We start from the raw sequence: 16,359 nt of genomic DNA, 5'->3' as shown, positions 1-16,359 counted from the left end.
GACGAACCATCTCATCTCCCAAAAAGAGACCTCCTTATCTCCGAGACATAAACAGTGCGCTGCCTGACCGGCGACCATCTTAGAAATCGCTTACACAAGGAAGTAGAGAAAAAAATAACAAAATGAGTGCTGATTGCGCGTTCCAACAAATGTTGCATGTGTGTACCTGTCTCTTAAGACATGCGAAATACATTAAATACCGCATTCTTGGAGTAATCGTTGTTACTAGAGTCCAATTCTGTATGCAGCATACAAACAATTTCAATTTTTATTAACATGTCTTAATGTAAAGATATCGATTCCTTTGGGTTACCGATTTTCTGTCTACGTTTTTACCTATTATATTACGTAAAACATTATTTACACCACTCTTTACACATTTATCGCAAAAAATCTTATCATTTTATTTCAACAATATTCATAGTATAAATAGCAAAAACTATACATTAGTAATAGTATATTTGTTTGAAATAAATAATATATTTGAAACAAATATATTATAGTATTTTTTAATTAAATAAAAATGTTAAAATTGAAAATTACTGTTGTGTTATCTTAAACTCAACAGAAAGTGCATAAAAGTGCGAAACTGCATGAAATCCAGAGCATAGTTATTGTTAATACGATATTAATTATCGTTAGATATTTTAGATATTAAATACGAAAAGTTAAGAGCCAATCAAGCGCTTCGCAATGAAACGTGAACAAATTCGAAAACAGTAGTTTAACCGATTCGACCATCGAACGGCTCATATATTCCACGTAGCGGCGCTCACTGTGGCTTCAGTAAATCCACGGTCGATCTATCAGTGACTCAAAACTCCTAATCGGAGTGACGGATTTCGTTGCGTGCTATCGTCCAAGATGTACCCTTCTTACTTTAACGTACCGTATTCGATGACCGTCCTTCGGTTCTATTAGCTCACCGAAACACGCAGTTATCTCGCTTGTGTTGGAAACATTATTGTTATGAAGTATACGAGGAACAGGGCCCGATAAGTGTTACCATCCTGTAGGCAAGCACACACTTGTTAAAATTCTATCCGTCAGTCTTATTCGCGTTTCAGTCTAGCTCTGTCGCATGCTCGACGCCGCGCCGGATTTCACGGTACGTGCTGTTCACAGAAATTTAAATCTCTTTTGCTAATTAGACGACACCGGCGATACTGGTCGCGAGAATTCTAATCAGTGATCGGACCGAACCACGTGCGGCATTGTACTGTTGCCAGGATTTGACCTCGTAGTAATCACGATGTTTTGATAGTTTTTACACGAAATCCACGTTGCAAAAACAGCTATTTATGTCTAACTTTGTTTTAGAAGAAACACTTTGAATGCAAGGGAGTTCTTGCTTTTTATTCTTTTTCTGTATTTAAATCAGAGTTCTGTGTACAATATGGTTCTGTCACCCTCTCGATATTTACGTTATTGAAAACTTGTTTTCTGAATTTCTTACCGAAGTTGAAAGGTGACAATAAATATTCGTGCTACTCGAATTTGCGATTGAACGCGTCGTGCAGAGTTTTTAAACGGTATTAATGATTTTGAGAAATAATTATGTTTAGAAATCATTCGAACCTAAAAACGATTGTTTCTGTCTTTGTTTTATGTGAAAAATTCATAGTTCAAGGAAGTTGACGCGGTGTTTCTTTTATTTCATTGTCATATTCAAGTTTACGAATATTTTATACAATGTGGTTTGGCGTTCCTCGCAAGGTTTATGTTATAAATTTTGAAAATTGATAAGAGACAAATAGACTGCGGACTTTATGCGTTTGTAATATGAGACTGTGAAAACATTTGAACAATTTAAAAATGTCTGTACATTCTATTGTATTTATTACAATTATTAGAAAAAGAGACATTTTTATTATATTTAACATATAGATATATTCTATTGATACAAAATACTGATTCGACTATTATTCATTTTTAGAAAGTTTTAAAACTAAATAGGAGAACGGTAATTTTGTAAAATAATTACTTCAAATTCAAAAGTTACTCGAATTTTTAAAATATTTGTATCTGGCAAGAATTTTTTTTTCTACATTAAAATTGATGAGTGCTCCATACATGTTTCTGTCTTTTTATCAATATTTGAATATATTACAGAGAACAAGTCACTGTATATATTTCAGCACAGTAGGAGGACTGTTACTTATGTTACTAAAACTCTTAAATTAGTGTGAACAATTTTTCAAAGTTTCCACTTTGTTTTCAGTGAAAATGTTGTGCATAAATACGAATTTTTACAATATTTTCTCGGAGCTTTTACGAATATTTTTCAAACTGTTTTTGTTGCAAGCCTCTGTGTTTTATTTTTCAACATTTCGTCACGATAATGTTCTCGAAGTTATCTTCTGTTGATAAAGAAGATCAAGAAGTAGGCGATCGAGTATTGTCATGGGTAACGAAAGATTCGAGAGTGATTTAGATAAGCTCGTTTATTATCTGACTACTGAGTGTTGTCACTAAATGACTATCCATGCGACAGCTCTCGCGTCATTCACAAATATTTGATCGAATTAACTTCATAAACAGATTTTATAATCTCGAAACTGGCTGATAATTTCTGCAGACTGTAACAGCAACGTACAGTAAATTCTCTCCAATTGTCTTTCAACTTATAAACAGAAATGAACAATTTCGAAAAAGGAGATACGATTATTTGAACCTTGCGCCACATTTTTTTAGCTGTCGGTATTTACAAAGTCGAGCCGCAAGGCTTGCATAATCGTAGGGGAAAACTATCATGAATGGGATACATACTGAATGGAATATTATTACTATCTCAAATATTGTCAATCTTTTTCTAATAAAATTATACTTGTTTTGTAACTGTATTGTACATTTTTAATCGCGTGTAATTCGATGCCGCTACCAGTTGATATGTAATTATTGTACAAAATTAATTTTTTTGTGCTGGAATGTAATATTTTTCCTTTTTTCTTGTAATGTTGTATGAAGTACTGTTATTTTTAACGGAGTGTATGTTTATTGCATTCGATGAGATATTTTTTCAAGAATGTCTATCGTTTATATGAAGATATAATTTGAATAATCTACTCCACATTTTTATATTATGTTATAGTACATATATTATTATATATTCTCTCACTTCGAATGAAAATAAGAAGTAACTATTTCAATCGAACTGTTATTTTTAACACTGTTATTTAGAAATAAAAGCAAATCAAATAATAGCAATAACGAATTACTTAAGATGTAAAAGACGTTATTTTAAGGAACTTTCACAGCAATTTGCTCCGAACCAAGCTGAAAATTGTTAATACAGACAAAGTTGATAAGTAGACTGAAAGCTGATAATTACATCGCCACATAATTTCCAAGAAGGATCTCAAAAATATCAAGTATCATTTGAAGTAATACTTCACACATTGTTACTTCGAATACGTCTAGCTCTGATACGGTAGCATAAAAATATTGAAAATCAACAACGTACATTAAAAATTATCTACATTGACTGCAAGGTATTGAAACTTAACAAATATTTATTTTTTCTTAAACGAGTTTAATGAATTGAACACAATACAACGATATCTTTAAATCGTTTAAATGTTTTACTGTTTACAATTCCATCTATTAATTTTCGCCACAAATGCATAAAATCCGCATTCTAATGATCACGATTACATTATCTAATTATCACTCGTTATTCTTTTTTCCAAAAATTTAAGTCGAATACAATGTATCGAAATTTTTGTACTTTTTCGATGTCCTCACACGTGTGTGTTTCACCTACTCACTTGTTAACAGGAACATACCGAGTCTGTTGCGCACTTGTGACAATAATGCGCAGCTGACGTAAACGAGAACATTCGTTTCTCTCATTCATGAATCTGTCTCGAGACTTTTCGAACGAAAGATGAAACAGAAAAAAAAATTGAAAAGTCACCGTCGTATTACTTTTAACCGGGTAAAATCGTTACGGAAAGAAATGAAACGTGTACGCGACCTCCTGCGAATACAGTTCGGCCACGAATACACGTGTGACAAACGAGTTTCGCGGTGGTGCTTTCGCGTTAAGCTACGAATGGACAGACGACAACGACGGCGGCGGTCACGGCAGACAGACCGCTTCCTACAGAAACATGTTTGACCGCATAAAAAAGTCTGCGTTTTTATTTTCCTCGTCCACGATTAACCGACCGACACACAGTGTCTACTTTCAGTTGCATATCCAAGAAGGAGGCTGCGACAACGTCCGACACGGGGAAGATGGACACGGTGAAACCTGGCTGGTTCAGTGAAATCAATGATCTGTGGCCAGGTGTCGCGTTGTCCCTCGAGGTTGTCAAAGTACTGCACCGGGAGCGGTCGCCGTACCAAGACGTAATGGTGATCGAAACGTAAATATTGATTGTCAATCTAATCGACACGTTCCTCGAACACGAAAGCAAGGAAACCTCGCTGCTTACCGGGAAAACGTTTCACAATTTAATTGCATCAATTGAACACGTTCGCTGTCATTGCCTGTGACTTTTACCTGTGATTCATAGTGATACTCCGTGGCAGTATCGTGTGACGGTATTGCAGGAATTCACGCAGCATGATTGCATATGATTAACACTGTTCCTACCGTGATTTTGTGTACAATTATTTTGAATGTAAGGTGTTTTTCGACGCCTTCGCGTTGCGAATAATTGCCATAACTGTCGGTATTTCAAATTGTCAGTCAAATACTTATAATAATTACTTATAAATACAAGAATAATTTGAGCAGTATATTTATTAATATGTTCATGAGTATTTATTAGAGGTTATTTAATGAGGTTATACAATTCTAGCTTCATTTATCGATCTGCACAGTATGAATATAGATAAATATAATCAAATATGTTTTACCTGGATAGGTACTATAATAGAAGAAATATTGTCTTCCTCACTTTTTTATTTTTATTAGAAGGATAACCAGGCACAGTAATATTATTAATCTAATAATAATTTACAGATACATATTTATAAAAATAAAATTCATGTGTATCGAACTCACTAGCAGAATTTAAGAACAAAATGCGTTGATCAATTTTTTTAGAACTGCACTGAGTTATGCAACAACTTCTGTATTTTCCGTTACGACTAAAACAAGGTTTCTCTAATTTGATTATAATAGATATAATTACGCAAATTGATGACATAGCATATGGTATACCATATCCAAAAAGAGATGGAGGAAAATAATATCACTGAATTAATGTAACAACTATTCTACGAAAAATTAACAAATTGGTTGTGGAGAAATAATTAAACTTGGACAATAATTTGCAGTTAAGACACGGCACGATACGTCGATTATCGTTATAACGTTATAATATTTAATATCCCAGTTAACAATTTGTAGTAATATCGAAATTTCTTTGCAAAAGGAAAGAATGAGATGACAATTGTATTTCGGTTGATTACACAGTACACAAATCAGATTAAAATCTAATATAAAGCTTTCCGAATTAACCGCACGAAATTCATACAATTTTCAGTCACTCGTTTATGCCAATTTATACTGCAAGTATGCTTTATTAGTAAAAATAACACCACGCAAAGCTCAATTAATCTCTTGCGCTGTAACGTGTCGAACTCGTGCGATTCTTCTGTTTTCAAGATCTACGAATGAAAGAAAACGATGGCACAAGAAACAAAAATAGTCTTGTTTATACTAGGAAGATTATTAACGCATTATCTACCAGTGACAGTTTTATAATTTCTGGAAATTCATAATTTAGGGTTTATACAAAACTGCTTGATTGTTCGTTTTATAGTACGGACTATTTTAATCTGATATCAACAAGTTGTCTTTAGTAACATTATCTAATAATTTCGTTTTACGATTATCATGTAGGGGAAGATTGTTTTATTATAGCAGAATAATTGAAAATTCGATTGATAATCTTATGAGGGATGAAATATTTAGAACGCAATGGAAATTGTAGTGCAAAGGATTGAATTACTCGATTCAGCACTAATCGTCGTTGCCGATATGCTAATTGCTGCGAGTGATAGCTGAATAGTAATTAGCGACGTAAAATTATTCTAGATAAATCGTATTAACTTTTATATATTTAATCCTAGCATTTAACGAGATATTAACTTGCTGACTGCAAATAATTGTAACATAAGGAACGATTACGTACTCATGTATGAATTGTTTAAAAGAGGTTTTGCACTCGAAATTAATCTTTTTCCAGATCATTTTCAACTCTTTGAAAATCAAATTAACCCTTTTACAATTCTGATCTATACTGTTGCAAGGTGAATTCAATTTTTGAATTAATTCTTAGATATTTCAGAATTGGTCTTGATTTATTCAGTTTGTAAATTTATTGACTTTATCTATTTATTTATAAAATTATACGAATTACGTTACAAATAATTAATTTTTATAAATTCATGATAATTTATATAGTGCTATTTAATTTTTAAATTTAGTATACCTTTGATATATTCATTTATAATGTAATACTTACTGATCAATGATCTTGAGGAATCTCAAATAAATTATTTACACAATAACAATGAATCCTAGAATTTAATATCAATATCAGTAGAGATAATTATGAATAAATTAGCACATTTTTGCAAAGGAATAAGTTTCATTAGAAGGAGGGTGAATAGGAGTTGCGAAAGAGTTGATTTAGGTGCAAAAGGATTGATTTGGTTTGCAAAATAGAGTAAATAACCTTGTCAAAACCCGAACTTATTGGAAATACACCTATCTAAATACAGTACACACTCTTATGTACTTGCAAAACAATACGGTATTAGGAATTATACAATTACGAATTACAAATTGTTCGGCTGCGGGGCATTAAACTATTTTCAATACGCATATGTAGGAGGTCGCACGGAAGAGCTTTAATCTTAGATGGCATCATACAATGCACAGAAAAAGATGAGTTCTCGTACCAGGAGGCAATTGCTTTTTTACCATTATGCAGCCATCCAAATCCAAAAAGTGTAAGATCCCACCTAGATCGTATTGCTTAAATTATAATCTTTCATAAACGTAAATGTTAGTACAAGCTGTCGCAATTACCTTAAATATCAATCGTTGAAAATTATTATCTTGCTGTGCAATTTACAGTCATATTCAAAAGTCTGTGTATGTCTTTCTTATGGATAACGATGCATAGAAACAAAGATAAATTACATATAAAATATAGTAGCATGTAGGTACAGATTATATAAAATATAATGAACAAAAGAAAACAGAAAATGTAATATATCTTTTATTATCATGAAATATAATTTGTGATAAATGCAATGCCTTAATTCAGATTTGACTAGAAAAATATTTCCTTCGTGCCTAGAACCTTAATCGACGTCCACAAAATGTGCGGAAACTCTGCATTTTTCAAACACGTAAAATTTCTCGGATGTACATAGACTTTTGTATCTGATTGTATTCAATCTAATTGTAATAAATGATCGAAATGAAGCTGTCAAAAATATTATATTACGTTAAATGACTATACTACGGACTTTCTGTAATATACTACTACTGTATTTGAACGTGTATAGTGTAAATAGAAACAAGAGAATTAATGTTGAATAATTACACAAGTTGTTAGAATTTATATATTTTTGTACAGTTTATGCGATCAAAGTGAAAGTTGTGAAATTGTCTGATTATTTTTGTAATTTCATCTATTTTTTACATTTTCTGATAGGTCTTAATAGTTGGGGGTGGCGATGGAGGGGTTGCCCGGGAGGTGGCGAAGCATCCTCAAGTAGAAAAAATAGTACAAGTCGAAATTGACGAGATGGTACTGAAGGTATCGAAAGAATACTTACCTATGATGGGCGCCGGCCTTGATCACCCCAAAGTCACGCTCTTCGTGGGCGACGGCTTTGAATTTTTGAAGCAGCGTAAACAAGAGTTTGACATTATTATCACAGACAGCAGTGATCCCGTCGGTGAGTACATTCACGTGATTGCAATCGACCCGTTTTGCAGGGGATACATTTTGAAATCACCGACTATTATTTCACCGACAATGTTTCCATCGACGTATTTTCAAGCGACAACATGTTTCATCGACATTGTTTATATACCGACGCGTTGAAATCACTGACAAATATTTGCATCGACTCCCATTTCATTGACAAATGTTAATATCAACACTTTGTGTATAAGAGATGTAGGAATAGAGTGCGTGTGTTTATATTGGTACTTTATTAATCAACTTAATTATACATTAAATGTCGATTTTAACAAAAGCAAAGCAATTTAAGCTGTACACACAATATAATACATGTTTTAAAATTAGTTCATTATTAAAAATTATACAAAAGGTGTCTAACAAATGGTGGTTAACTGAGATTATTTCAAGTAACATTTTCCTTTACAAATCAACGCATCGTTTTTCTTCTTGAAGAGTACTATACGATACGAATTACAAAATCTTGACCGTAAGAAATTATGTTCAAGATCAAATTCGAAAGGTCAGCTGTTTTACGAAATCTCCATCGATCTTAAGATATACAATCTCGCTATGACGGTCGCGACATATCATTTTTTACACCCTGTACACAGGAGAGATAAGTAAAACTAGCGAGATCAGGATAACGGGGGAAGAAGGAGGCTTTCGTTGGTCGATCAAGGGCATCGTGTTAACAGAAATGTGATACCTTATCCAGTAGCTATACAACGTAATCTCGCTGTAGATTAGATTGTTCTGTAGACCGGTCCAAGAGATTGTTAAAATGTGTTCATGATTTTTCTGGACCTAGAATAGGAAATGTACAGTTTATATTAGACTTTTGTATCATATTAGTGTTGTATTGTATTTATATTAGATCTTTCTATATGAAATGTGCAGATTTTTCAAATGCAAGAAAACGCATAAAGTAACAAGATCTAGTATCATTTTTATTAATATTTCTATAATGAATAATCTTTTAATCGACCTTTTATCAAAATTTCTTGTAATTGTAATTTTTATAATATATCGTATGAAAACGGTGAACACAAATGTGCAGAATGATCTGCAGTCTAATAATTTCTACTTTATAATGAATGTAATGATAGTTCATAATAATTTCTACTCTAATAATTTTTACTTTGTAATAATATACATTTTGTACATTAACATGAAGATTTTATAGTTGTAGTGCTAGTAAAACGTTAATTTCAACCTATGGAAGGTGATGTAAAGGGCATAGCCGATTAAGATGGTCAAAACTGCCCTTAGAGGTTTTTTAATGAGTCATACACCGATCGATAGCTGACCAATAAAAACTCATCTGGGCAAAATTGTAACCCTGTAACTTGTCCGTGAGGGTAGTTACTGCGTAAATTAGATTTCGCGGTTTTCCGGCATTTTTTCCACCTTTAGCGGCTTTCTAAAATTTTGAAAAAAATATGGCTTATTTGGGACATTAAGCCGCATGTTATAGAACTTCTTCAGATTTTTCAGTTGCAGGCTGTGATTATCAAAAATGAAAAACCCCCAAAAAATCGGAAAATTTAAGATTTCTCGAAAACTAAAATCGGTAAAACTTTTACATTAATTCCCTGACAAGGTACTATCACGGCTCGTGTACTCAAATTTTCTCAGATTTTTTGCTCGCCTGCAACATTGTCAAAAAAATGAAAACCCAATGTGTCGATGTTTGTTGCTGTCAGAATAAAGCTACTACTTTTTTCATTTCTTTTTTCACTTTCTTGGGTTTTTCATTTTTGATAATCACAGCCTGCAACTGAAAAATCTGAAAAAGTTCTATAACATGCGGTTTAATGTCCCAAATAAGCCATATTTTTTTCAAAATTTTAGAAAGCCGCTAAAGGTGGAAAAAATGCCGGAAAACCGCTAAATCTAATTTACGCTGTAATTACCCTCACGGACAAGTTACAGGGTTAAAATTTTGCCGAGATGAGTTTTTATTAGTCAGCTATCAATCGGTGTATGACTCATTAAAAAACCTCTAAGGGCAGTTTTGACCATCTTAATCGGCTATGCCCTTTCTATTTTTAATAATTTTACTTGGTATAGTACGAGAACAAATCTTTACTGATCTCTACAATAGAGTATGTTTCATGTGAGATATTTTTAATTGCGAAACGTAACTAACAAAGAACGATACTAACAAAATGAACAGAATTAGTTATAATGATAGAATGTTATATAAAATTCTAAAAAATGTAGTAATATTTTATGTACTTATTATGAAAACTAGCTATTATTGTTACTATTATTATTATTATTTATTTAATCCTTGCCTATTAAGCTTAACATAACTTTCAATTTTCCTCATTACAATTACGCATATTTTATAATCACATTATCTGCTAATCTTATTGTACAAAATTAGCCAAAAAGATTTGCAATTAAGTCGTTAGCAAATTGTACCATATTCAACCTTGCTTTCACTGTAATAAAAAGTGCACAACATGTCGATGCTATTTTGTACTAAGTATTGTAAGATACGTTTCTCATTTCAGGTCCAGCAGAGTGTCTGTTTCACGAATCGTATTTTAATCTAATGAAAAGTGCGTTAAAACCGGGTGGAATGGTCTGTAGTCAAGCAGGAACTGCATGGGCAAATCTCGAACACGTTGCACAAACATTGCAACACTGTAGGCTAGTATTTCCAGTTGCATCCTATGGAGTCGCAGCAGTACCTACGTATCCTACAGGACAAATTGGTTTTGTACTTGGTAGTTTAAATCCTGTAAGTATATAGAAACTTTATTAACGTGTATAATAATTGGTAGACTTCGGTTTATACAGTTCAATACAGTTCGGTTTATACTCAATGCGATATTATTTTTACCAAAGGAGTTAAAAAACAGCTTTCAACATTTTTAATTGGTGCTATTTTTTGCTAAATTGGTACGAAGACGTTTTTAAAAATTTTAATTCGATATTATCATCAAGTAGGCCAAAATACATGCTTTAAAATATTTATTAAAAGTTATTTATGAAGTTTAATCACTTTTCTTTAGTTGATTTTTCAACTTTTGCTATAACTATTGCAAACATAAATTGGAAAGATAAAAAAGATTAAAAATAGTGTTGATAAGTCGAAAATAAGATAACAATACCGAATAGATTTTCTAATATTTTCTCTGTATTTTAAATTGCTATATTATATTACTGGGTGTTTCGTGGTTTAAATTAAATTCATTTAAAAAATAACTGAAAGACCTTCAGTTACTTGAACTGATTTTTATAAAACAACATCTGAAAATTTTGCACGAGAATGTTTCCTGCGTCGCTAACTTTCTTTTATATTGTAAACATAAAATATAGACGTTAGCAGTTCTTGCCAACGTACATATTCTCTATGTATTTCACCCGTAACCTAGTTATTAATTATAAACTTTACAAAGTTTTGGCTGTGAAAGTGAGTTGCAAGCAATAAAAAAGTATTTCAATAAAATCATTAACTTTTCATTAATGTTTAATTGGTCATCCTAGAAACATCCAAGATAGTCCAGAAAAAAATCGAAAACTCGTTGCACAGAAATTGAAAATTTATTGAAACAAACAGAACTCTGTTTCGTATTAACAACAATGAAACTGATTGTTTCAGGAAACGAATTTCAAAGAGCCGAGGAAGGTTTTTAGCAATAGTGAACTCGATCAGATGAGCCTCAAGTACTATGACGCCGACGTCCACCGAGCTGCGTTCATGTTACCGAGGTTCATAACGAAAACATTGCAACAAACGAAACATAAAGAAATCAATCAGTCTGAGATTCTGTCATGAGGAATCGTAATGTACAGCATAAGGGGTTGATCTTTTTTAAGGGTACAAAACATTGATATAAATATTTTACTAGAAATTAAAAAATTGAAAGTTCGGTTTGCAAAAATTGTAAAACCGAATCTAGATCGGATCATTGCAAATAAAACAACGATTTAGGATTAAAAATTCTTTATTTCCTGAATGTAAGATGGTTAATATGTATATTTGTGAAATTTCGCTGTAATGTAATAATTGTAATAAAATAATTTTCGTTACATAATATAATGGTCATCATTCGCTGTACCTACAACTAGTAATAATAATTAATAATAAGAATAAAGCATATAATAATATAATATAAAAATACAACTTGTAACATTCCATAATAATAATAATATTAATAATAATAATAAATGTTTATAAGAACAGCCTTATGGCTGAATCGATTGTACTATAAGTAACGATTAAACATGATCAGCGTATGCATTCCAATTGTTAATGAAAAACAATATTCTGCAAATGTTAAGATTATAAAACACCCCTCGTTGCTTTTTTTCAATATATTAACGGTATACATATATATATTATATAGAATGTATAATAATATATATGTATTTATTTATTGTATAATTGCCTCGATATAATTCAATCATCTTCGTCATTTGTATGTATATATAATCTTATGCAATCATGGCACACACCTATATGTATAGGTACAGTAAGGGTCGGATTAGTCCGCCAAAGACGAGATTCGTGAGGAACACTGAAGTCGAACGTGTTTCAATTTGTCGGGCGAAAAATTCGACCATGTCATGATCCGATTCGACACATCAGTAAAAAACAATGCAAATGGTTCCGTCGTTATTAATCCCAGTTTACATATGGTTGCACCAGTCCGCATCCTACTGCATACGTGTATATAAAATAAAAATACAAATGGCGATCCTTTTCAAAATACTCGTTACTAAATGCTATTACATCTACACATACAGAAATACGCATCGTGCGGTCAAAAGAAAGTTTAAAGGTACAGCTGGTGTTCAAACAATTACAACTCGACGCTAATGCGTTCGAATGACCACATAATCAAATACACAGTGCCCAGATGATTCTTTGGGCGATTTTAAGTAGTTTCTTCCCCAGCGAAAATATTTTCCGCGGCTTCGTTAACAAATTATTAACGAAAATCACGGACCAATCAGAGAGCGAGTACGACCGGCGTCCCGCCCTCGCAATTTATGTCGTGTCGAGTACACTATTTCGTTCGCTGTACTCGTTCTCTGGTTGGTCCGTGTTTTTCTTTAATAACTTGTTTACGAAGCCACGAAGAACAATCTCGCTAAGGAAAAAGTTTCTCCAAATTGTCTCAGCTCTCATTCTTTTCCGAATGTAACGGGAAACGTGAGACACCTTGTATATGAAAATGGGAATGATCGAGGAGCAAACATCTTTCACAATTGCACCGGTGACAATGGTTAGTATTGTCAAAGGTATTATTTGATCTAGAATCTTTGATTTCCGTTTAATTTATCACTAAATCTACCGGGAATAATATAATTAATATATAATTGATCTAACTATTTCCAAAAAAGCGTCTTCATAATTTTCATAATTATACAGTGAGAAATCAATAATTTGACTCTGATAGGTTTAGGATTGAATTTTAAATACGATACAAAACATTAAACTGGTTTTAGCTGCTTGATAAATATTGACTAATGTTAATGCAATAAAAGAAATTGTTAATTAGAGAACACTAACTTTAAACTTTTTTTTAGCACCACTACACATGCATCACTCTAGAAAAGTTTGATAATTAATTTGTTTTTCCTTCGACTTGTCAAGACGATCTCCTTCACGCACAGGGATTGCCAGGTTTTCATTCTCGATTATGTTATCGCGTGTTACCGGACATTAATAAAGCATTCGATTTTTGGTAATATTAAACGAAATCTCCTACGTTCTCCACGAGAGTATAAAAAACCGTAGCTCCATTATACTTAGGCACTTTTCATCCTTTCTTTTTTTTTTATAAACGTATTTCCTCCTAATTCGCCAAATCCGTCGCGTGGATTATCTAACACCTATTTACAATTCTTCATCTACCCTCGAAACGCTAACAATAATTGCACTAACTCATCACTCGGAACAGGTCTGTCCAACCGTGTCCTATCGCAACTTTCTGAAAATACAGTACTTTTTTTTTATACATTCACGTTCCACCAATCTTTAATAAAGCTCCGTAACATCGTTTTATCGTAATCCGATCAGATTTTCGAATTCAATTGGTAATCAAATCATTAAATTTGTTAGAACGTCGAGCAATGTCACATTCAATTTCACCTTCGTTACAAACGTGTATTTACATCGTATGAAAAGTTTTAAGAAAACGTAAACATCGAATAAAATTAATAACATCCTTATTTCACTTTTATTATAAGAAATTTTCAGTCCATGAAAGGACATCACTTTTACTAAAAGCTTTTACTAAAAGTTGGCCCCATCAGGATGGCACAATTTCACTTTCAACCCCTCATATTTTTCTTCAAATATTTCTTCACTCCATGATTTCTCAACACCGCTTTTACTAAAAGCAATGAGTGAAGAAATATTTGAAGAAAAATATAGAGGGTTGAAAGTGACATTGTGCCATGCTGATTAACCTGAACAAATAACGACTGCAAGAACTTTTATTAATTGGTATGTAGACAACATTTGATATAAGTTCTTTACTTCGGCGATTTTTAAGTTTAATTAGTGATAATGATAAAATTCCTCTAGTTCAACATCTAGACAAAAACAATTCCACACATTCTGAACCTTCTACAGGGTTAAACACAATGGATAAGATTTCCAAAATTAACTTCGATAAAGAGATTTAAGGCTCCACATAGTTTTCTACCTCTGGACACGTGATAGTGGGATTATCAGTAGGAGGAGTAATGCCTGGAGTGTCAACTTCTAATGAGCAAACTGAATCTTCTTTAACAACTTTTGAAACAGTTAAAACTTTCTATAATGCATGTTGGAACATTTTGGATACAAATTTAATGGACAATGATCATTCCTCAGATAGATTTTGTTTAGTTTTGAACTATATTGCATATATAGGATTAATGTCGTTGTGCAGTAAAAACAAAGGCCAGTGTGACAAATTATGATGCAAATGTAGCAACCAAAAATTTCTAGAACATCATGAATGCCCAATTACCTTGGATATTTACAAAGGGATCAGTAGCAATGTCCAAATTTTTAATAACAGAAATCAAACTATATATAATATCATTAAACTTAAATAATGACCGAGCTCCTAGTTTGCTCACAGTAGGGAATTTACTATATTTTAAGTTTAATGGTATGTTATTAATAAATTTAGTCGCCAAATTATGTTTGTTGAGTAGGTTCACCCTGATTCAGCTTCTTGATATCTCAGTCTGTACTGAATTTTAACCCTCACTACTTAGACTAATTTAGGTATCTAACAATTTCCTAAGTTCAGAAGTAGCAAGAATTGAGATCTCATTTCCTTAATGTCGGTTAATTAATGATAAGTATACGATCATTCTGTCTACTGAACCTAATCAATCTTTACTTGATGTGTGGTTGACTGCAATAGCAGAAATAGATATTAAATCTGATATTCGGACACTCTTTCGTTGGAAATGGCAATGCTCCTCAAAACAAGATTTTCAAGATAAGGACAGATCATCTGAAAAAGAATAATTGAACCCACATCTTTCGTTCCCCTTACATCGAAAGCAGGGGGATACATTTAAAACAACACTGTATCATCAGGAGGCAAATAATCAGATAAATTTATACTTAGCAAATGAAGACTACGCAACTGAGTTATAACTAAATATTGAATTTCGAATTGCGGATAACTTTTGTAAATTTAATCCTAGCCGAATGCGTCAACGTTCCTAAAAACAAGCGCGCATTGTTTTTCTATAAAATTTTCTTCCCTGTTTGACTTTTTTGTCCGTCGAATTGGACAGTCCTGACTGGAAATGGTCGACGAATCGACAGCGAAGTCGTCGAAAACGAGCCACCGCCGTTAAGGGAGTAGTCTGGTCTAGAATCCCGAAACAATTGATCTTTCATCGTATTTCCTTCGAGTATGAATCAACATTTTTACTAAATATCGATTTTTCCTAATTTATTTTTTAATAAGCAACTATTTTATTAATTTTGACAACATTTATCGTGTAAATAGTTCCCTCACTTTCTATAATTCAAATTATCAAGATGGCTGCAATTATCTCAGCTTTTTTTTTAGAAATTTTTATATTCTTTGACTTCTCGTTCAAAGAAACGCTGTTTACACTATTTCAAACTATCTAATTGAAAACAATATATTGTACACTACAGACAAAAGCAAATACATATGAAAGGATCAATGGTTGCTTTTTAAAAAGTTGGAAAAGCCATGATGCTCTAGACCAGATAACCACCTTAAAAGGAAATAAAAATCACGCAACAGCGGGGAGCTGAGAGACAGTGCAAGTGAGAGAGGGCACAGATTCAAGCAAACTGATAACCTTCAGAACAAAGAAAGACTTAAACATTAGTGTTAATTCCGAAAACGAAAACTGTTAATTGTAGGAGGGGAAGGGTGAAGAAACCGTGGCTTGACGCCGCACGGTAACT

General features: G+C 32.6%; 1 protein-coding gene across 4 annotated transcripts; it reads left to right on the top strand.

The window, feature by feature from the left end:
* Nucleotides 1-558: 558 nt before the first annotated feature.
* On the top strand, nt 559-12,116 carry Spds (Spermidine Synthase). 4 transcript variants are annotated; one of them, XM_078197064.1, is made up of 6 exons: nt 559-1,016; nt 4,181-4,370; nt 6,852-6,972; nt 7,686-7,932; nt 10,460-10,689; nt 11,554-12,116. In XM_078197064.1, exons 2-6 carry the CDS (start codon nt 4,240-4,242, stop codon nt 11,728-11,730), a joined length of 906 nt encoding a protein of 301 aa, XP_078053190.1. In that variant the 5' UTR covers nt 559-1,016; nt 4,181-4,239; the 3' UTR covers nt 11,731-12,116. The 4 variants fall into 4 exon arrangements, with proteins under 4 accessions (XP_078053190.1, XP_078053189.1, XP_078053188.1 ...); XM_078197063.1 differs by having other exon boundaries at nt 559-1,108; nt 4,194-4,370; XM_078197062.1 differs by having other exon boundaries at nt 559-1,108.
* Nucleotides 12,117-16,359: the final 4,243 nt, after the last annotated feature.

The sequence above is a fragment of the Augochlora pura genome, chromosome 3 (assembly GCF_028453695.1).
Source record: "Augochlora pura isolate Apur16 chromosome 3, APUR_v2.2.1, whole genome shotgun sequence".
NCBI lineage: Eukaryota > Metazoa > Arthropoda > Insecta > Hymenoptera > Halictidae > Augochlora > Augochlora pura.
This window is presented reverse-complemented; position numbering and strand designations above follow the sequence as displayed.